We start from the raw sequence: 22,881 nt of genomic DNA, 5'->3' as shown, positions 1-22,881 counted from the left end.
TGTGGAGGATCAGGAGTTTTGTAGAAAATGAAAGAAATGAGTATATTTAAGGGAAGTAAATATACAGGATGAAAATAGACGCAGAATTATATAATGGGGGAACAAAGTGTAGAGGATTTGGAGAAAGATAGCAAAGATAAAGTCAACCATATCAAGGTACTTTCTTTCATCTTCCCTCTAATACTCTGCTCCTGCTAAGGTTTCATCCAGCCTTCCTCTAGCCTACCTACATAAGGATAATTATGATCACATTGTTGCTGACACTTACCTACCTATCTTTCTTTTCAGGGGCAATTCCAGAAGTCTTCACATTTGCAAAACAAAGGAGTGCAGCGGACGTTTCTGCCCCAGGGACAAAGGGATAGAAGCCACAGAGACCATGGAAATGATGAGCGCTCTTGTGGCCAGTAGACAATCACCTCCACAGTCTGACTCTCAAAAGGTGGATATGGCTGCTGGGGGCAGGAATGGGATGGAGAAAGCCCTGTCATTTTAGCTACCAGGAAATGGTACGTTGGATGAGTGAGTATGTATATGTATATCTGTATCTTCATACTAGTAGAGGGAGGAACAAGATGAAAAAGGACATAGAGGGTGTGTATTTTAGACTTGCCAGTCCTCACCTCGTTTAGCATTGAATAAATTATCTCCTAAACATCTGTCTCTCATTTTGTGCCATGATACTTATGGTAAAGCTGTGTAGTTCAGTCTTCTCATTCTTCCTGGGCCTTGTGTCTCAATGTCCCCAGCAAGTAGAACATCTGTCTCAGTTCCAGCCTCCCTTACTGATTTGTACAAGAATCGGGTAAAAATGGGTATGTCCTTAGGGGAGTGGGGTGTGAGCAGACAAAGGAGGCTCAAGGAAAGGGGGACCATCATGGGGTGTTTGAAAAATCCTGGGATATCATACTTCAGGACAGCTGTCTACCAGTTTTCATTCAGTCTTACTACATTGAAACATTTTTTACATATTGAAACATCTGGTACACAGGAGCAGTCAAGCATCATTTCAAGATACCAAGGGAACCTCTTACTCTCTGTTCATCCAAAATGCCAGTAGGTGCTTCTTTTACTCCCCCTTGTACTTTGGGACTGTGGGCTCAGGAGCACAGTGGGAATGAGAACCAGATCCCAATAAAATTTAGCTGACTTTTAAGTCCTTTCAACTCTGAGATTCATTTAAATTTGAGCTGCCCCATTTTCAGATTTACCCAGAAAACTATTAGCATAGTTTTGTTCCTGATTTGTAAGTCCAGGTACTTTTAGAATCCTAGGGGTCTAGATTACTGTCCATTTAAATCTATGATTTTGGTAACTTTGGGGAATACTCATGACACTTCTAATATAAAGAACCATATAATGTATAACCAAAGCCATCAGTGGAATAAGAAGTAAGTAAAGGATAAAAAGTATCTCAGGGCCTCTTCCTGCTGAGATGTATCAGTTAAAGACTACTCATTCCTAAGGCACGAACCTGTGGAGGAAGCAGTGGAAAGCAGCCTGGTGCCAGGGCTGCCAACACTTTGACACCACCACTTTCTCTCCCTTGCTCTAGCCCAAGATGTTTCTTTTTTTTTTTTTTCCCCGGTCAGTCCTATATAGGATCCGAACCCGCGGCGGGAGCGTCGCCCGCGCTCCCAGCGCAGCACTCTACCAAGTGCGCCACGGGCTCGGCCCCAAGATCTGTTTCTTATCACCTATCATATTCCTCTGCTCAGGGACAATCAAGTGTATTGGTTGCAAGCTTTCATATTGAACTATGACTTATGTCCTACCTCTATCCCCTGTTTGCTGCTTAGACTTCAATTCTCCAATGGTGTCTGAAGTCCATGTCTGAGGTGTATGGATCTGGAGAATGGGGGGAGGGGGGGGAGGAATTATTTTTTAACATTATTTTTTAAAATAATGTTTTTCCCTTTGGACTTCTTTTATTTGATATGCTAGAGTTCACATATATTATGAATGATGAAATATTTAAGATCTATTTTTTAATTGAAATATAATTCATGTAATGTTAAATTTCACATAACATAAAATTAACTTTTAAAGTGTACAGTTCCGTGGGTTTTTTTGGACTGGTAAGGGGATCGCAACCCTCGGCACAGTGTGGTCTGCACCACGCTCAGCCAGTGAGCGCATCGGCCATCCCTATATAGGATCCGAACCTGCAGCCTTGGTGCTACCAGCGCCGCACTCTCCTGAGTGAGCCACAGGGCCGGCCCATGTTTTTAATATGTTCAAGGTTGTACAACCATCACCACTATATAATTCCAGAACATTTCCATCCCCTTCCCAAAAAACATGTATGCATTTGCAGACACAATTACATCCTACTCCCAAGCTGCTGGCAATCTGCTTTGTCTCTATGGATTTACCTATTCTAAACATTTTATATAAATGGAGTCATAATATGTGGCTTTCTGGCTTCTTTCACTTAGCATAATGTTCTCAAGTTTCATCCATTTGGTAGCATGTATCACTACTTCATTTTATCTTATGGCTGAATTGTATGTCCATTGTATGGATATACCACTTTTTATTTATCCATTAGTTGATGGGCATTTGGTTTATTTCCACGAGGCTATTATGAATAATGTTTCTCTGAACATTCATGTGCAAATTTTTGTGTGGACATAAATGTTTTCAGTTTTCTTGGGTATAAACCTAGGAGTAGAATGTCTGGATTATATGGTAACTATATTTAACTTTTTAAAAATAAACTTTTATGTTTTATAATATTTTATTATGAATAATTTATAATATTCTTATTTTTTAAAAGCGCACACATCGCAAGTGTTAAGCTCAAGAGTTTTCACAAAGTGAACACACCTGGGTAACCAAGACCCAAATCAAAAAATAGAATATGACAAACAACCCTGGAAACCCCTCTCATGTCTTCTCCTAGTCATTACTACTTTCCCAAAATGTAACCACTATTTTGACTGCTATCTCAGGTGCTTTTCTTTTAAAACTGAGGTGAAATTTACATCGTGAAATATGTGACATTTTCATCACTCCAAAATAAAACCCTCTGTTCCTTTAGCAGTTAGTCCCTACTCCCACCTCCCTGCAGCCCTTGGCAATCACCAGTTTGCTTTTGGTCTCTATGGATTTACATATTCTGGATATTTCATATAAATGGAATCATAATATGTGACCTTTTGTGTTAGTATTTTTTTACTTAGCATTAGTTTTGAGGTTTATCCTCACTGTAGCATATTGAAGAAATGTCAATTCAAGTCCTTTGCACATTTTCAAATTGGGTTGTTGTAGAGTTTTGTTTTGTTTTGGTGGCTGGCCAGTACAGGAATCAAACCCTGGACCTTGATGTTATCAGCACTACACTCTAACCAACTGAGCTAACTGGCCAGTAAGGATTCTTTATATATTCTGGATACTATTAGATCTTTATTAGATATATATGATTTACAACCATTCTCTAGGCTGTCTTTTTACTTTCCTGATAATGTCCTTTCATGTACAAAAGTTTTTAATTTTGATGAAGTTCAGTTTATTTTTTTCTTTTATTGCTCATGGTTTTGATGTCATATCTAAGAATCCATTGCCATGTCCAAGGTCTTTAAGATTTACTCCTACGTTTTCTTCTAAGAATTTTACAGTTTTAGCTCCTATATTTAGGTAGTTGATCCATTTTGAGTTGATTTTTTTTATGTGGTGTGAGGTTAGGGTCTAACTTCAGTCTTTTGAACATGAATATGCAGTTGTTCCCCAACACCATCTATTGAAGAGACTGTTTTGCCCCGTTGAATGGTCATGGCATCCTTGTCAAAAATCAATTGGCCATAGATTTATGAATTTATTTCTGGACTCTCATTCCTTTTTTTTTTTTTTTTTTTTTAAAGATGACCAGTAAGGGGATCTTAACCCTTGACTTGGTGTTGTTAGTACCACGCTTTCCCAAGTGAGCCAACTGGCCATCCCTATATAGGGATCCAAACCCGTGGCCTTGGTGTTATCAGCACCACACTCTTCCAAGTGAGCCATGGGCTGGCCCTTCTGGACTCTCATTCTATTCCATTGGTTTATATGTCTGTCCTTAATGCCAGTATTACAATGTTTTGATCACTGTAGCTTTGTAGTAAGTTGAAATTGAGAAGTGTGAGTCCACCACCTTTGTTCTTCAAGGTCGTTTGGCTATTTAGGCCCCATTGCAATTTCATAAAAATTTGAGGGTTGGCTTTTTTTTTTTTTTTTTTTTTTGAATCGTAATTGATTATACATATTTTTGGGATTCACATTTTGGCATGTGAGGGGTCTGTGACCCAGTCTGTACAACAGGTTTGAAGGGTGTGTGAGCCCTAACCCCTAGCCATAGCTATACAATTGGAGTCATCAGCAGTATTCTGACTATGGCCCTAACCCGATACCCACCACTTAAACTCTGCACTGGAACAAATTTGTTGTCCTTTGCTTACTTCTAAAATGGGGAGACTTCTTCTTTTTTTTTTTTTTTTTTTTAAATTTTATTTTGTCGATATACATTGTAGCTGATTAATGCTCCCCGTCACCAAAACCACCCTCCCTTCTCCCTCCCCCCCTCCCCCCCAACAATGTCCTTTCTGTTTGTTTGTTGTATCAACTTCAAATAATTGTGGTTGTTATATCTTCTTCCCCCCCACCGGTTTGTGTGTGTGTGTGTGTATGTGTGTGTGTGAATTTATATATTAATTTTTAGCTCCCTCCAATAAATGAGAACATGTGGTACTTCTCTTTCTGTGCCTGACTTGTTTCACTTAATATAATTCTCTCAAGGTCCATCCATGTTGTTGCAAATGGCAGTATTTCATTCGTTTTTATAGCTGAGTAGTATTCCATTGTGTAGATGTACCACATTTTCCGTATCCACTCATCTGATGATGGGCATTTGGGCTGGTTCCAACTCTTGGCTATTGTAAAGAGTGCTGCAATGAACATTGGGGAACAGGTATACCTTCGACTTGATGATTTCCGTTCCTCTGGGTATATTCCCAACAGTGGGATGGCTGGGTCGTATGGTAGATCTATTTGCAATTGTTTAAGGAACCTCCATACCATTTTCCATAGAGGCTGCACCATTTTGCAGTCCCACCAACAATGTATGAGAGTTCCTTTTTCTCCGCAGCCTCGCCAGCATTTATCGTTCATAGTCTTTTGGATTTTAGCCATCCTAACTGGGGTTAGATGGTATCTCAATGTGGTTTTGATTTGCATTTCCCGGATGCTGAGTGATGTTGAGCATTTTTTCATATGTCTGTTGGCCATTTGTATATCTTCCTTAGAGAAATGCCTACTTAGCTCTTTTGCCCATTTTTTAATTGGGTTGCTTGTTTTCTTCTTGTAAAGTTGTTTGAGTTCCTTATATATTCTGGATATTAATCCTTTGTCAGAGGTATATTTTGCAAATATTTTCTCCCACTCTGTTGGTTGTCTTTTAACTCTTTTAATTGTTTCTTTTGCTGTGCAGAAGCTTTTTAGTTTGATATAATCCCATTTGTTTATTTTTCCTTTGGTTGCCCGTGCTTTTGGGGTCGTATTCATGAAGTCTGTGCCCAGTCCTATTTCCTGAAGTGTTTCCCCTATGTTTTCTTTAAGAAGTTTTATTGTCTCAGGGTGTATATTTAAATCCTTAATCCATTTTGAGTTGATTTTAGTATACGGTGAGAGGTATGGATCTAGTTTCATTCTCCTGCATATCAATATCCAGTTATCCCAGCACCACTTGCTGAAGAGGCAATCCCTTCCCCAGTGAATAGGCTTGGTGCCTTTGTCAAAGATCAGATGGCAGTAAGTGTGTGGGTTGATTTCTGGATTCTCTATTCTATTCCATTGGTCAGTGTGTCTGTTTTTATGCCAGTACCATACTGTTTTGGTTATTATAGCTTTGTAGTATAGCTTAAAGTCAGGTAGTGTTATGCCTCCAGCTTTATTTTTTTTGCTGAGCATTGCTTTGGCTATTCGTGGTCTTTTATTGTTCCATATAAATGTCTGAATAGTTTTTTCCATTTCTGAGAAAAATGTCTTTGGAATTTTGATGGGGATTGCATTGAATTTGTATATCACTTTGGGTAGTATGGACATTTTCACTATGTTGATTCTTCCAATCCAAGAGCATGGAATATCTTTCCATCTTCTTGTATCCTCTCTAATTTCTCTCAGCAGTGGTTTGTAGTTCTCATTATAGAGATTTTTCACCTCCTTGGTTAACTCAATTCCTAAGTATTTTATTTTTTTGGTGGCTATTGTAAATGGGCAGGCTTTCTTGATTTCTCGTTCTGCATGTTCACTATTGGAGAATAGAAATGCTACTGATTTTTGTGTGTTGATTTTGTATCCTGCTACTGTGCTGAAATCATTTATCAATTCCAACAGTTTTTTTGTAGAGGTTTTAGGCTGTTCGATATATAGGATCATGTCATCTGCAAACAGGGACAGTTTGACTTCATCTTTTCCAATCTGGATGCCCTTTATTTCCTTCTCTTCTCTGATTGCTCTGGCTACTACTTCCAACACTATGTTGAATAGGAGTGGTGAGAGTGGGCATCCTTGTCTAGTGCCTGTTCTTAAGGGAAAAGCTGAAAGCTTTTCCCCATTCAGGATGATATTGGCAGTGGGTTTGTCATATACGGCTTTAATTATGTTGAGATACTTTCCCTCTATACCTAACTTATAGAGGGTCTTTGTCATGAATGAGTGCTGAACTTTATCAAATGCTTTTTCAGCATCTATAGAGATGATCATATGGTCCTTGTGTTGGAGTTTATTAATATGGTGTATCACATTTATTGATTTGCGTATGTTGAACCAACCTTGCATCCCTGGGATGAATCCCACTTGATCGTGATGAATAATTTTTTGTATGTGTTGCTGTATTCTGTTTGCTAGTATTTTAGTGAGGATTTTTGCATCTATATTCATCAAGGATATCGGCCTGTAGTTTTCTTTTTTGGTTATATCTTTACCTGGTTTTGGTATCAGGATGATGTTTGCTTCATAGAATGAGTTTGGGAGATTTGCGTCCGTTTCAATCTTTTGGAATAGTTTGTAAAGAATCGGTGTCAATTCCTCTTTGAATGTTTGGTAAAATTCTGCTGTGAATCCATCTGGTCCTGGGCTTTTCTTTGTTGGGAGCCTTCTGATAACAGCTTCAATCTCCTTTATTGTTATTGGTCTGTTCAAATTTTCTACGTCTTCACGGTTCAGTTTTGGGAGCTTGTGTGTGTCCAGAAATTTATCCATTTCCTCCAGATTTTCAAATTTGTTGGCGTATAGTTGTTTATAGTAGTCTCGAATGATTCCTTGTATTTCAGATGAATCAGTTGTAATATCGCCTTTTTCATTTCTAATTTTTGTTATTTGAGTCTTCTCTCTTCTTTTTTTTGTTAGCCATGCTAATGGTTTGTCAATTTTATTTATCTTTTCAAAAAACCAACTTTTTGATTCGTTGATCTTTTGAATTGTTTTTTGGTTTTCAATTTCATTCAGTTCTGCTCTGATCTTAATGATTTCTTTCCGTCTGCTAACTTTAGGATTGGATTGTTCTTGTTTTTCTAGTTCTTTAAGGTGAAGTGTTAGGTTGTTCACTTGCCATCTTTCCATTCTTCTGAAGTGAGCATTTAATGCAATAAATTTTCCCCTCAATACTGCTTTTGCAGTATCCCACAGGTTTTGGTATGATGTATCATTGTTTTCATTAGTTTCAATAAACTTTTTGATTTCCTGCTTGATTTCTTCTTGGACCCATATGTCATTAAGTAGAATGCTGTTTAATTTCCATGTGTTTGTATAGTTTCCAGAGTTTTGTTTGTTATTAATTTCTAGTTTTAATCCATTGTGGTCTGAGAAGATACATGGGATAATTCCAATTTTTTTGAATTTATTGAGACTTGATTTGTGACCTAATATGTGATCTATCCTGGAGAATGATCCATGTGCTGATGAGAAGAATGAATATTCTGAGGTTGTTGGGTGGAATGTTCTGTAGATATCTGCCAATTCCAATTGGTCTAGAGTCTTGTTTAGATCTTGTGTTTCTCTACTGATTCTTTGCCTAGATGATCTGTCTAATATTGACAGTGGAGTGTTCAGGTCCCCTGCTATTATGGTATTAGTGTCTATTTCCTTCTTTAGGTCTAATAGAGTTTGTTTTATAAATCTGGCTGCTCCAACATTGGGTGCATACATATTTATGATTGTTATGTCTTCTTGATGGATCAGTCCTTTTATCATTAAGTAGTGTCCCTCATTGTCTCTTTTTATGGTTTTTAGTTTAAAGTCTATTTTGTCAGATATAAGAATAGCCACTCCAGCTCGTTTTTCTTTTCTGTTTGCATGGTAAATCTTTTTCCATCCTTTCACTCTTAGTCTGTGTGAATCTTTATGGGTGAGGTGGGTCTCTTGTAGGCAGCATATAGTTGGGTCCTGCTTTTTGATCCAGTCAGCCAGTCTGTGTCTTTTAATTGGGGAATTTAAGCCTTTAACATTAAGAGTTGTTATTGAAAGGTGTTGATTTATTCCTAGCATTTTATTGGTTGTTTGGTTGTCTTAGGTGTCTTTTGTTCTTTGCTTTCTGATTTACTGTTTGGTTTCTTTGTTTGTTGGTTCCTTAGGTTGTAGATAGTGTTTTTTGTTAGCTTGTTTTCTCTTCATGAATGCCATTTTTATTGTACTAGCGGGTTTAGATTTTTCTTAGGTTTTTATGGCAGTGGTAGTTATTTTTCAGGAACCAAACCCAGTACTCCCTTGAGGATTTCTTGTAAGGGTGGTCTTGTGGTAGTGAACTCCCGCAGTTTTTGTTTGTCTGAGAAATATACTATTTGCCCCTCATTTCGGAAGGATAGCCTTGCAGGGTAGAGTATTCTTGGCTGGCAATCTTTGTCTTTTAGTATTTTGAAAATATCATCCCATTCCTTTCTAGCTTTTAGGGTTTGTGATGAAAAGTCTGATGTTAACCTGATTGGGGCTCCCTTATAGGTGATTTGACGCTTCTCTCTTGCAGCTTTTAAGATTCTCTCTTTGTCTCTGAGTTTTGCCAATTTGACTATGACATGTCTTGGAGAAGGCCTTTTTGGGTTGAATACGTTTGGAGATCGTTGAGCTTCCTGGATCTGAAGATCTGTGATTTTTCCTATACCTGGGAAGTTTTCTGCCACTATTTTGTTGAATATGTTTTCAATGGAATCTCCATTTTCCTCCCCTTCTGGAATACCCATGACTCGGATATTTGAGCGCTTGAGGTTGTCTGATATCTCTCTCAGATTTTCTTCCATGTCCTTGATTCTTTTTTCTTTCTTTTTGTCTGCTTGTGTTATTTCAAACAGCCCATCTTCAAGTTCAGAGGTTCTCTCTTCAACTTCGACAAGCCTGCTGGTTAAACTCTCCGTTGTGTTTTTTATTTTGCTGAATAACTTCTTCAGTTCAGCAAGTTCTGCTACATTTTTTTTCAGGACATTGATTTCCTTGTATATTTCCTCTTTCAGATCCTGTATACTTTTCCTCATTTCATCATGATGTCTAGCTGAGTTTTCTTGTATCTCATTCAGTTTCCTTAGAATTATCACTCGAAATTCCTTGTCAGTCATTTCAAGGGCTTCTTGTTCTATAGGATCTACAGTATGAGATTTATTAACTTTTGGTGGTGTACTTTCTTGATTTTTTGTATTTCTGGTGTCTTTTTTTTGGTGTTTATTCATTGTGGCAGGGGGTTTCACAGTCCACCGGTTTGAGACTAATGACTAACTAGGATGTTGCTGTGGTTGCCAATTTGGTATGGCTCCCGCCGTGACTGCTCAGTTGGCCTCTAGTGTCTTGTGTGTGTGGTTGCCTCGGGTCTTGGGCTTCTCCGGGGATCCACCTTTCTGGTCAGCTTGTACTCTGCTGGGCTGGTGTATCACGTACCACAGGGTGTGTGATCTCTGTTGAGCTTTCACTTTCTGTACAGGACTTCTCCCCGTTCCGTGTGCTCTGGCCCAGGCTGTTAGATCGTGCAGTGGCGACCCCACCGGGTGTGTGGTTTCTGTCGAGTCTCCGCCTCCCTGGCCGCACGTCTCTCCCCTCTGTGCACACTGTGCTGGGCTGAGGCGTGTCTTCTGCACCCCTCGTCTATCAGCTGGGCCTTCAAGACCCTGCTCAGCACCGCCTCGCCCAGGAAGTCTACCAGGTTTCTGCTAGGCACAGACGACCGGTCTCTCTGGGTGCCTTTGTAGCACTGTGTAGATCTTTCTCGGGTCTTGTTCACCTTTGTATCCCCCCGGTATAAACCGAGTCTAGTGCCCGCCTGCAGCCTGCTCTCCGGCAGGTTCAAGAGGACCTGGGAACTCTCCTACCACACTATTCTCAACCAGAAATTCGTTAGGCTTTTTTCCAAACTGGTGGTCGCAGAGATGGTATCTGCCTCCCAGTAACAGGAAGTTTACCGGGGCCGGAGTCCAGGGTGTGGTGGAGTGACAGTCGGCCCGCCCATACTTCCTAGCCCTCCCAACACTGGTCGGGACGCCCCACACCCCCAGCCCCGCCAGAGAACCGCAGAGGGAGTGGGAGAGGAGGCCAGCCCGCAGGGTCCGGAAAGCCCCGCGCCAGGCCAAGCAAATGGGCTCAGTGATGGCCGAGCAGGGCGGAGCTGCCCGCACCTGGGAAAATGGAGGCAGCACCGGGGCAGTGAGTGGCCTGGTGGTGCAGGCGGGAGCCGCGTGGGCATCCACCCCCCGAACAGAGCTGTGCCAGGGATCACTCACAGTGCTGTGCCAGGTCGGGCGCTCGCTCTGTCTCTAGTTTGTTGCCTTCCGTGTTCTCGGCGCTGCCGCCTCGGGCTGTTCAGTCGCGGCGCTGCTTGGGCGCTCCCAGGAATCTTCTTTAATGCCGGCCTGAAACCTCGAATCCTGAATAGGGCAGCTGGCCGCCTTCAGTGCGGCCCCAGCCTCCGGGATCCTGGCTGCATCCACAGCAGCCCTGGCGCCGTGTTCCCTGTTTCAAGACTCGCTTTTGCAGCTAAGAATCAGTTCTTTTCCTGCTCCACACTTCAAAGCTGTTGCCTGTAAATGAGGCAGCCTCTCCTGCCGGGGGCAAAGTGGCGTTGAGCCCCCACGACCGGCCAGCAGCAGCAGTCCTCCCTTAAGAGATGGCCAGAGGAAGGTCCACAAGTTTCCCGGCTGCCTGAGGCCCAGTGGCCACCTTTTCCACCTCAGCTACTCGCACCAGCCGCCGCAGCCGCCGCCATCTTGAAACTGAAAAAATGGGGAGACTTCTGTGGGCAGCACTTGGGCCTTGTGGTTGAGCTAAATTGCTGCTTTACTGCTGATTCCCTGGGGAAGGCTTTTTGTGTAGTTCAGGTTTTAATGGTTGACCTTGTAGGTACTTTTGGCTCTCGTGAGATCTGGTACACCTGGGTTATATAGAAACTCTGGTCTGGGCCTGAGTCTTTTCGGCAAACTGCTCCCCTCCCTGCAGTTCTATATTCTGACCAGTCTGCATATAGTGGGCCTGCACTGATTGGAGAGCAGATCAGCTGTCCTTGCTGTGCCCCAGTGTTCCCCAGGGAACACTGTACTCCCCCACTGCCTGTAGTCCAAAGGCTTCCCATGGGACAGGCCATGCGCTGGTCTCTTGCAGTGACTCACCAGCCTCTGAGTAGCTCCTTTTCTCAGTTGTTATGGCTCCTCACTCCTATGTGGATCCACTGGGACCCTGTTAGTGGTCTTGATGGCCTGAGGGCCACCAAGGCCCTATTCTCCCCTGCCACCTCCAAGCAACTTCATAGGAAGGGCACAGCAGTGGCTTCTGCCCGCTCTTTCTCTGCTTGCTCACCAGCTCCAGCCTGGAAGCAGCAGGAATTCAAAGTGGTAGGGGCAGTCCTTTCTTTCTCTCATTGTGGCTTCTCCTGCCTTCATGCACTCCATAGATCTCTCCTCCTCTTCCCCTGGGCTCTAATGGCCCCAGCTTGGCTGTCATTGCTTTTTAATAATTGTAAATTGGTTGATTTGTGGGAGAGAGTAACGCTGGGGACCATGTATTGCACCATCTTGACCGGAAGCCCCTGGGAGGTTTTTGATTACTGATTCAATCTCTGTTCTTGTTGTAAGTCTGTTCAGATTTTCTACACACTCTAGAATCAGTTTTGGTAATTTGTGTGTTTCTAGGAATTTGTCCATTTCATTTAGGGTATCAAATTTGTTGACATATAGTTGTTCATAGTATTCCTATATAATCCTTTTTATTTCTGTAAGGGTGGTAGTAATGTTCCCACTTTCGTTTCTGATTTTAGTTTTATTTGCATCTTTTCTCTTTTTTTCTCAGTCTAGCTAAAGGTTTGTTAATTTTGTTGACCTTTTCAAAGAACCAACTCTTGATCATTGACTCTCTCTATTGTTTTTCTGTTCTCTATTTTATTACTTTTTCCTTCCTCTTGCTAGCTTTTGGTTTAGTTTGCACTTCATTTTTTAGTTCCTCAAGGTGTAAAGTTAGGTTGTTGATTTGAGATCTTTCTTTTGAAAAGTAAGTGTTTACAGCTATGATTTCCCTCTTGGCACAGTTTTAACTGCGTCCTATAAGTTTTGAAATGTTGTGGTTTTGTTTCTATTTATCTCAAAGTATTTATGATTTCTCTGGTGACTTCTTTCACCCATTGATTGTTTAAGAATGTGGTGTTTAATTTCCATAAATTTATAAGTTTCCCAGTTTTTCTTCTGTTATTCATTTCTAGCTTCATTCCATTGTGGTTGGCATAGATACTTTGCATGATTTAGTTTTGTTTCTTGTTTGTTTATTTTGGTTTTTTGTGGCTGGCTGGTCTGGGTATATCCAAACCCTTGACCTTGGTATTATAACACCAAACTCTAACCAAGTGAGCTGACCATCCAGTCCTGACTTAGATATTTTTTAATGTATCATTTTGTGTCCGTACTTGTTTTGTGGCTTAACACATGATCTGTCCTAAAGAATGTTTCATGTACTTGAAAACAATGCATATTCTGCTGTTGTTGGATGAAGTGTGCCATATATGTCTGTTAGGTCTACTTGGTTTAGTGTTGTTCAAGTGCTCTATTTCCTTATCAAATTTCTCTCTAAGGGAGTTTCAAGATGGCGGCGGCTGCGGCGGCTGGCGCGGAGTAGCTGAGGTGGAAAAGGTGGCCACTGGGCCTCAGGCAGCCGGGAAACTTGTGGACCTTTCTCTGGCCATCTCTTAAGGGAGGACTGCTGCTGCTGGCCGGTCGTGGGGGCTCAACGCCACTTTGCCCCCGGCAGGAGAGGCTGCCTCATTTACAGGCAACAGCTTTGAAGTGTGGAGCAGGAAAAGAACTGATTCTTAGCTGCAAAAGTGAGTCTTGAAACAGGGAACACGGCGCCAGGGCTGCTGTGGATGCAGCCAGGATCCCGGAGGCTGGGGCTGCACTGAAGGCGGCCAGCTGCCCTATCCAGGATTCGAGATTTCAGGCCGGCATTAAAGAAGACTCCTGGGAGCGCCCGAGCGGCGCCGCGACTGAACAGCCCGAGGCGGCAGCGCCGAGAACACGGAAGGCAACAAACCAGAGACAGAGCGAGCGCCCGACCTGGCACAGCACTGTGAGTGATCCCTGGCAAAGCTCTGTTCGGGGGGTGGATGCCCACGCGGCTCCCCGCCTGCACCACCAGGCCACTCACCGCCCCGGGGCTGCCTCCATTTTCCCAGGTGCGGGCAGCTCCGCCCTGCTCAGCCATCACTGAGCCCATTTGCTTGGCCTGGCGCGGGGCTTTCCGGACCCTGCGGGCCGACCTCCTCTCCCACTCCCTCCACGGTTCTCTGGCAGGGCTGGGGGTGTGTGGGGCGTCCCGACCAGTTTTGGGAGGGCTAGGAAGTATGGGCGGGCCGACTGTCACTCCACCACACCCTGGACTCCGGCCCCGGTAAACTTCCTGTTACTGGGAGGCAGATACCATCTCTGCGACCACCAGTTTGGAAAAAAGCCTAACGAATTTCTGGTTGGGAATAGTGTGGTAGGAGAGTTCCCAGGTCTGCTTGAACCTGCCGGAGAGCAGGCTGCAGGCGGGCACTAGACTCGGTTTATACCGGGGGGATACAAAGGTGAACAAGACCCGACACAGTGCTACAAAGGCACCCAGAGAGACTGGTCGTCTGTGCCTAGCAGAAACCTGGTAGACTTCCTGGGCGAGGCGGTGCTGAGCAGGGTCTTGAAGGCCCAGCTGATAGACGAGGGGTGCAGAAGACACGCCCCAACCCAGCACAGTGTGCACAGAGGGGGGAGACGTGCGGCCAGGGAGGCGGAGACTCGACAGAAACCACACACCCGGTGGGGTCGCCACTGCACGATCTAACAGCCTGGGCCAGAGCACACTGAACGGGGAGAAGTCCTGTACAGAAAGTGAAAGCTCAACAGAGATCACACACCCTGTGGTACGTGATCCACCAGCCCAGCAGAGTACAAGCTGACCAGAAAGGTGGATCCCCGGAGAAGCCCAAGACCCAAGGCAACCACACACACAAGACACTAGAGGCCAACTGAGCAGTCACGGCGGGAGCCATACCAAATTGGCAACCACAGCAACATCCTAGTTAGTCATTAGTCTTAAACCGGTGGACTGTGAAACCCCCTGCCAAAATGAATAAACACCAAAAAAAAGACACCAGAAATACAAAAAATCAAGAAAGTACACCACCAAAAGTTAATAAATCTCATACTGTAGATCCTATAGAACAAGAAGCCCTTGAAATAACTGACAAGGAATTTCGAGTGATAATTCTAAGGAAACTGAATGAGATACAAGAAAACTCAGCTAGACATCATGATGAAATGAGGAAAAGTATACAGGATCTGAAAGAGGAAATATACAAGGAAATCAATGTCCTGAAAAAAAATGTAGCAGAACTTGCTGAACTGAAGAAGTTATTCAGCGAAATAAAAAACACAACGGAGAGTTTAACCAGCAGGCTTGTCGAAGTTGAAGAGAGAACCTCTGAACTTGAAGATGGGCTGTTTGAAATAACACAAGCAGACAAAAAGAAAGAAAAAAGAATCAAGGACATGGAAGAAAATCTGAGAGAGATATCAGACAACCTCAAGCGCTCAAATATCCGAGTCATGGGTATTCCAGAAGGGGAGGAAAATGGAGATTCCATTGAAAACATATTCAACAAAATAGTGGCAGAAAACTTCCCAGGTATAGGAAAAATCACAGATCTTCAGATCCAGGAAGCTCAACGATCTCCAAACGTATTCAACCCAAAAAGGCCTTCTCCAAGACATGTCATAGTCAAATTGGCAAAACTCAGAGACAAAGAGAGAATCTTAAAAGCTGCAAGAGAGAAGCGTCAAATCACCTATAAGGGAGCCCCAATCAGGTTAACATCAGACTTTTCATCACAAACCCTAAAAGCTAGAAAGGAATGGGATGATATTTTCAAAATACTAAAAGACAAAGATTGCCAGCCAAGAATACTCTACCCTGCAAGGCTATCCTTCCGAAATGAGGGGCAAATAGTATATTTCTCAGACAAACAAAAACTGCGGGAGTTCACTACCACAAGACCACCCTTACAAGAAATCTTCAAGGGAGTACTGGGTTTGGTTCCTGAAAAATAACTACCACTGCCATAAAAACCTAAGAAAAATCTAAACCCGCTAGTACAATAAAAATGGCATTCATGAAGAGAAAACAAGCTAACAAAAACACTATCTACAACCTAAGGAACCAACAAACAAAGAAACCAAACAGTAAATCAGAAAGCAAGGAACAAAAGACACCTAAGACAACCAAACAACCAATAAAATGCTAAGAATAAATCAACACCTTTCAATAACAACTCTTAATGTTAAAGGCTTAAATTCCCCAATTAAAAGACACAGACTGGCTGACTGGATCAAAAAGCAGGACCCAACTATATGCTGCCTACAAGAGACCCACCTCACCCATAAAGATTCACACAGACTAAGAGTGAAAGGATGGAAAAAGATTTACCATGCAAACAGAAAAGAAAAACGAGCTGGAGTGGCTATTCTTATATCTGACAAAATAGACTTTAAACTAAAAACCATAAAAAGAGACAATGAGGGACACTACTTAATGATAAAAGGACTGATCCATCAAGAAGACATAACAATCATAAATATGTATGCACCCAATGTTGGAGCAGCCAGATTTATAAAACAAACTCTATTAGACCTAAAGAAGGAAATAGACACTAATACCATAATAGCAGGGGACCTGAACACTCCACTGTCAATATTAGACAGATCATCTAGGCAAAGAATCAGTAGAGAAACACAAGATCTAAACAAGACTCTAGACCAATTGGAATTGGCAGATATCTACAGAACATTCCACCCAACAACCTCAGAATATTCATTCTTCTCATCAGCACATGGATCATTCTCCAAGATAGATCACATATTAGGTCACAAATCAAGTCTCAATAAATTCAAAAAAATTGGAATTATCCCATGTATCTTCTCAGACCACAATGGATTAAAACTAGAAATTAATAACAAACAAAACTCTGGAAACTATACAAACACATGGAAATTAAACAGCATTCTACTTAATGACATATGGGTCCAAGAAGAAATCAAGCAGGAAATCAAAAAGTTTATTGAAACTAATGAAAACAATGATACATCATACCAAAACCTGTGGGATACTGCAAAAGCAGTATTGAGGGGAAAATTTATTGCATTAAATGCTCACTTCAGAAGAATGGAAAGATGGCAAGTGAACAACCTAACACTTCACCTTAAAGAACTAGAAAAACAAGAACAATCCAATCCTAAAGTTAGCAGACGGAAAGAAATCATTAAGATCAGAGCAGAACTGAATGAAATTGAAAACCAAAAAACAATTCAAAAGATCAACGAATCAAAAAGTTGGTTTTTTGAAAAGATAAATAAAATTGACAAACCATTAGCATGGCTAACAAAAAAAAGAAGAGAGAAGACTCAAATAACAAAAATTAGAAATGAAAAAGGCGATATTACAACTGATTCATCTGAAATACAAGGAATCATTCGAGACTACTATAAACAACTATACGCCAACAAATTTGAAAATCTGGAGGAAATGGATAAATTTCTGGACACACACAAGCTCCCAAAACTGAACCGTGAAGACGTAGAAAATTTGAACAGACCAATAACAATAAAGGAGATTGAAGCTGTTATCAGAAGGCTCCCAACAAAGAAAAGCCCAGGACCAGATGGATTCACAGCAGAATTTTATCAAACATTCAAAGAGGAATTGACACCGATTCTTTACAAACTATTCCAAAAGATTGAAATGGACGCAAATCTCCCAAACTCATTCTATGAAGCAAACATCATCCTGATACCAAAACCAGGTAAAGATATAACCAAAAAAGAAAACTACAGGCCGATATCCTTGATGAATATAGATGCAAAAATCCTCACTAAAATACTAGCAAACAGAATACAGCAACACATACGAAAAATTATTCATCACGATCAAGTGGGATTCATCCCAGGGATGCAAGGTTGGTTCAACATACGCAAATCAATAAATGTGATACACCATATTAATAAACTCAAACACAAGGACCATATGATCATCTCTATAGATGCTGAAAAAGCATTTGATAAAGTTCAGCACTCATTCATGACAAAGACCCTCTATAAGTTAGGTATAGAGGGAAAGTATCTCAACATAATTAAAGCCATATATGCCAAACCCACTGCCAATATCATCCTGAATGGGGAAAAGCTGAAAGCTTTTCCTTTAAGAACAGGCACTAGACAAGGATGCCCACTCTCACCACTCCTATTCAACATAGTGTTGGAAGTACTAGCCAGAGCAATCAGAGAAGAGAAGGAAATAAAGGGCATCCAGATTGGAAAAGATGAAGTCAAACTGTCCCTGTTTGCAGATGACATGATCCTATATATCGAACAGCCTAAAACCTCTACAAAAAAACTGTTGGAATTGATAAATGATTTCAGCACAGTAGCAGGATACAAAATCAACACACAAAAATCAGTAGCATTTCTTTTCTCCAATAGTGAACATGCAGAACGAGAAATCAAGAAAGCCTGCCCATTTACAATAGCCACCAAAAAAATAAAATACTTAGGAATTGAGTTAACCAAGGAGGTGAAAAATCTCTATAATGAGAACTACAAACCACTGCTGAGAGAAATTAGAGAGGATACAAGAAGATGGAAAGATATCCCATGCTCTTGGATTGGAAGAATCAACATAGTGAAAATGTCCATACTACCCAAAGTGATATACAAATTCAATGCAATCCCCATCAAAATTCCAAAGACATTTTTCTCAGAAATGGAAAAAACTATTCAGACATTTATATGGAACAATAAAAGACCACGAATAGCCAAAGCAATGCTCAGCAAAAAAAATAAAGCTGGAGGCATAACACTACCTGACTTTAAGCTATACTACAAAGCTATAATAACCAAAACAGTATGGTACTGGCATAAAAACAGACACACTGACCAATGGAATAGAATAGAGAATCCAGAAATCAACCCTAACACTTACTGCCATCTGATCTTTGACAAAGGCACCAAGCCTATTCACTGGGGAAGGGACTGCCTCTTCAGCAAGTGGTGCTGGGATAACTGGATATCGTTATGCAGGAGAATGAAACTAGATCCATACCTCTCACCATATACTAAAATCAACTCAAAATGGATTAAGGATTTAAATATACACCCTGAGACAATAAAACTTCTTAAAGAAAACATAGGGGAAACACTTCAGGAAATAGGACTGGGCACAGACTTCATGAATACGACCCCAAAAGCACGGGCAACCAAAGGAAAAATAAACAAATGGGATTATATCAAACTAAAAAGCTTCTGCACAGCAAAAGAAACAATTAAAAGAGTTAAAAGACAACCAACAGAGTGGGAGAAAATATTTGCAAAATATACATCCGACAAAGGATTAATATCCAGAATATATAAGGAACTCAAACAACTTTACAAGAAGAAAACAAGCAACCCAATTAAAAAATGGGCAAAAGAGCTAAGTAGGCATTTCTCTAAGGAAGATATCCAAATGGCCAACAGACATATGAAAAAATGCTCAACATCACTCAGCATCCGGGAAATGCAAATCAAAACCACATTGAGATACCATCTAACCCCAGTTAGGATGGCTAAAATCCAAAAGACTATGAACGATAAATGCTGGCGAGGCTGCGGAGAAAAAGGAACTCTCATACATTGTTGGTGGGACTGCAAAATGGTGCAGCCTCTATGGAAAATGGTATGGAGGTTCCTTAAACAATTGCAAATAGATCTACCATACGACCCAGCCATCCCACTGTTGGGAATATACCCAGAGGAATGGAAATCATCAAGTCGAAGGTATACCTGTTCCCCAATGTTCATCGCAGCACTCTTTACAATAGCCAAGAGTTGGAACCAGCCCAAATGCCCATCATCAGATGAGTGGATACGGAAAATGTGGTACATCTACACAATGGAATACTACTCAGTTATAAAAACGAATGAAATACTGCCATTTGCAACAACATGGATGGACCTCGAGAGAATTATATTAAGTGAAACAAGTCAGGCACAGAAAGAGAAATACCACATGTTCTCACTTATTGGTGGGAGCTAAAAATTAATATATAAATTCACACACACACATACACACATACACACACAAACCGGGGGGGGGGGAAGAAGATATAACAACCACAATTATTTGAAGTTGATACAACAAACAAACAGAAAGGACATGGTTGGGGGGGAGGGGGGGAGGGAGAAGGGAGGGAGGTTTTGGTGATGGGGAGCATTAATCAGCTACAATGTATATCGACAAAATAAAATTAAAAAAAAAAAAAAAAAGAAAAGAAAAAAAATAAAAAAAAAAAATTTCTCTCTAAATATTGTATTATTAAAGTGGAGTACTTGAGTCTACAACTATTATTGTAGAACTGTCTATTTCTCCCTTCAATTCTGTCAATGTTTGCTTCATATATTTTGGGCTTCTGTGATCTGATGTATGTATGTTCATAGTTGCTATATCTTCTTGATGAGTTGACCCTTTCTTTGTCTCTTGTAACAGTTTTTAACTTAAAGTCTATTTTGCCTGATAAAAGTATAACTACCTCACATCTCTTCTGGTTACTATTTGCATGGAATATCTATTTCATCCTTTTACTTTCAACCTATGTGTGTCTTTGGATCTAAAGTGAGTCTCTTATAGACAGCATATAGTAGGATCATGTTTTTTCAAATCCATTCTGTCAGTTTTTGTCCTTTAATTGGTGTCTTAGTCCATTCAGGCTATTATTAACAAAATACTTTAGACTGGGTAACATATAAACAATATAAATTTATTGCTCACACTTATGAAGATTGGGAAGTTCAAGATCAAGGTGACTACAGATTCAGTATCTGGTGAGGATCTTTTTCCTCATAGATACAAGTCTTTTCATTGTGACCTCACATGGCAGAAGGGGCAAAGAAAGTTCCCTTGGGTCTCTTTTATAAGGTCACTAATCCCATTTATGAGGGCTCTGCCTTTTTTGACCTAATCACCTCCAAAAGGCCCCACCCCTTAATACTATTGCATTGGGGATTAGATTTCCACATATGAATTTTGGGGGAATGCACAAACATTTAGACCATAGCAATTGGTGAATTTAGTCCATTTGTATTTAAAGTGATTACTTATATGAAAGGACTTCTGCTATTTTGTTGTCTTCTGTATGTCATATCTTTTTTGTCTCCAGTTCTTCCAATACCATGTTTTTTGTTTTTCTACAAGGTTATCTTGAAAATTATGCATTAAGAAAATATGTATGTAGTTCCAGTCAAGATGGCAGAATAGACAGTCCCCAGCATCACTCTCTCCCAGAAATCAACCAATTTACAATTATTAAAAAGCAACAATAGCCAAGCTTGGGGCTGCTAGAGCTCTGGGGGAGAGGAGGAGAGACCTACAGAGTTCATGAAGGCAGGAGAAGCCACGAAGAGAGAAAGAAAAAACTGCTCTGACCATTTCATGCCATGGCTGCTTTAAGGCTGGAACTGCTGAGCATATGGAACAGGAGCTGGCAAAAGCTGAAGCTGTGCCGTTTGGATGGAGTTGCTTGGAGGCAGCAGGGGAGAAGAGGGCCTTGGTGGCCCCCAGGCCAGCGACACCACTAATAGGGTTCCCCGTGGACCCACATAGGAGTGAGGAGCCACAACAACTGAAAAAATGGGGCCACTCAGAGGCTGGTGAGTCATCGCAAGGGACAGGTGCTCAGCCCGTCCTACAGGAAGTGTTTGCAGCACGGGCAGTGGGAGAGATGAGCCCACCAGGGGAACACTGGGCCACAGCAAGGACAACTGATCTGCACCCCAGTCAGCATAGGACCACTCAGAGGAGACTGATCAGGAATATAGAATTGCATGGGGTGCAGTTTGATGAAAAGACTCAGGCCCAGATCAGAGTTACTACACAACTCAGGTGCACTGAGTCTCTGGAGAGCTGGAAGAACCTATAAAGTCAACCATTATAACCTGTGCCACACAAAAATCCTTCCCTAGGGAGGCAGCAGCAAAACAGCAATTTAGCTAAACCACAGAGTTCAAGTACTGGTCCCAACAGGAAGTTCCCCCACTTTGGAAGTAAGCAAAGGACAAAAAATTAGTTCCAGCTCAGACAGACCTCCAGCACCTCATGTCCACCCAGGGACCCAAGGGATGGAGCCATGGACTGGACCCCCCTCCCCTCAAGCAGGCACACCACACCAGTGCCTTGGGGCCCACCTGTGGACCCAAGGGATGGAGCCAGGGACCATACCCCACCACCACCAGGGACACCATCAGCGTCAAGGAACATGCCAAAAACATCACCTCCATGTGGGTGGCCCACACAGCCACCACAATAACCATGGCTGCCGTGAAAGTGGCTAGACGCCACAACCACTATGCAGATGGTCCACCAGCCACTGGAGTGCATTGACACAAGGAGAGTCAACAGCAGAGATAAAGAAAAGAAGAGGATTTCTCTCTCCACAAAGCCCATTCCAGAGTGACAGAAGAAGCATCTGCTCTATGGTAATATTGGGGGACCTGATCACACCTCTCAGCATTGTACAAATCATCTAAGCAACAAATCAACAGAGTAATCATTATTCTTTGAGAAGGAGAGAAGAAATCTAGGGTAATTAGAGGAGGTGGGGGGAGGGGGATGGGGTGATATTGGACAAAGGGCATAAAGATTAAGTATGATTTGTAGCAATATATATGCTAGTAATATTAATTTGATCCACATATCTCAATGTTGAACTCCCAAAATATGTGTAATCAATTTTGACTCAATAAAAATTGAAAAATAAAATTAATTAATTAAATAAATAAATTTAAAAGAAAGAAAATATGTATGTAAAACATTGTATGAAAATATGTGAAATAGTGTCAGAACTTTACACATGATATAATTCTTCTATACAAGAAGCAGCATTTCTGTCTGATGGAGTTTGGATGTGTTGGTCCCCCAAAACTCATGTGGAAATCTGATCCCCAATGTGACAGTGTTGGAAGCTGTTTGAGTCATGGGGGCGGATCCTTCATGAATGGATTAATGCTCTCCCTGGGGGAGGAGGGGTAGTGAGGGAGTTCTCGCTCTGTTAGTTCCTGCGAGAGCTGGTTGTTTAAAAGACCCTGGCACCTCCTCTCTCTCTCTTGCTTCTTCTCACCATGTGATCTGCTTGTACCTGCCAGCTGTCTGCTGCTTTCTGCCATGAATAGAAGCAGCCTGAGGCCCGTGCCAGATGCGGCTGTCCCAGAATCGTAAGCCAAATAAACCTCTCTTCTTTATAATTACCCAGTCTCAGGTATTTCTGTTATAGCAACACAAAACAGACTGATACACTGTGTAAAGGTGCATGTTATGTTAATTAGGACCCTTATCATTGTG

General features: G+C 41.6%; 1 protein-coding gene across 3 annotated transcripts in view; it reads left to right on the top strand.

The window, feature by feature from the left end:
• The window catches only part of ZNF318 (zinc finger protein 318), a 51,788-nt gene extending 30,979 nt beyond the window's left edge, over positions 1-20,809 (top strand). The window contains exons 8-9 of one of the 3 annotated variants that reach the window (XR_010023623.1): positions 289-509; positions 20,740-20,809. Coding sequence is in view for 1 of the 3 variants with exons in the window: in XM_063097227.1 (XP_062953297.1) it covers positions 289-411 (123 nt within the window). In the remaining 2 variants the exon portion in view is untranslated. Of the gene's footprint in view, positions 1-288; positions 609-20,739 lie in introns of those variants that run through there. The other 2 variants (XR_010023622.1, XM_063097227.1) reach the window with 2 other exon arrangements.
• The last annotated feature ends 2,072 nt before the right edge of the window (positions 20,810-22,881 follow it).

The sequence above is a fragment of the Cynocephalus volans genome, chromosome 5, assembly GCF_027409185.1.
Source record: "Cynocephalus volans isolate mCynVol1 chromosome 5, mCynVol1.pri, whole genome shotgun sequence".
Lineage (NCBI taxonomy): Eukaryota > Metazoa > Chordata > Mammalia > Dermoptera > Cynocephalidae > Cynocephalus > Cynocephalus volans.
Note: the sequence above shows the minus strand (reverse complement) of the source record. Positions and strands in the feature narration are given on the sequence as shown.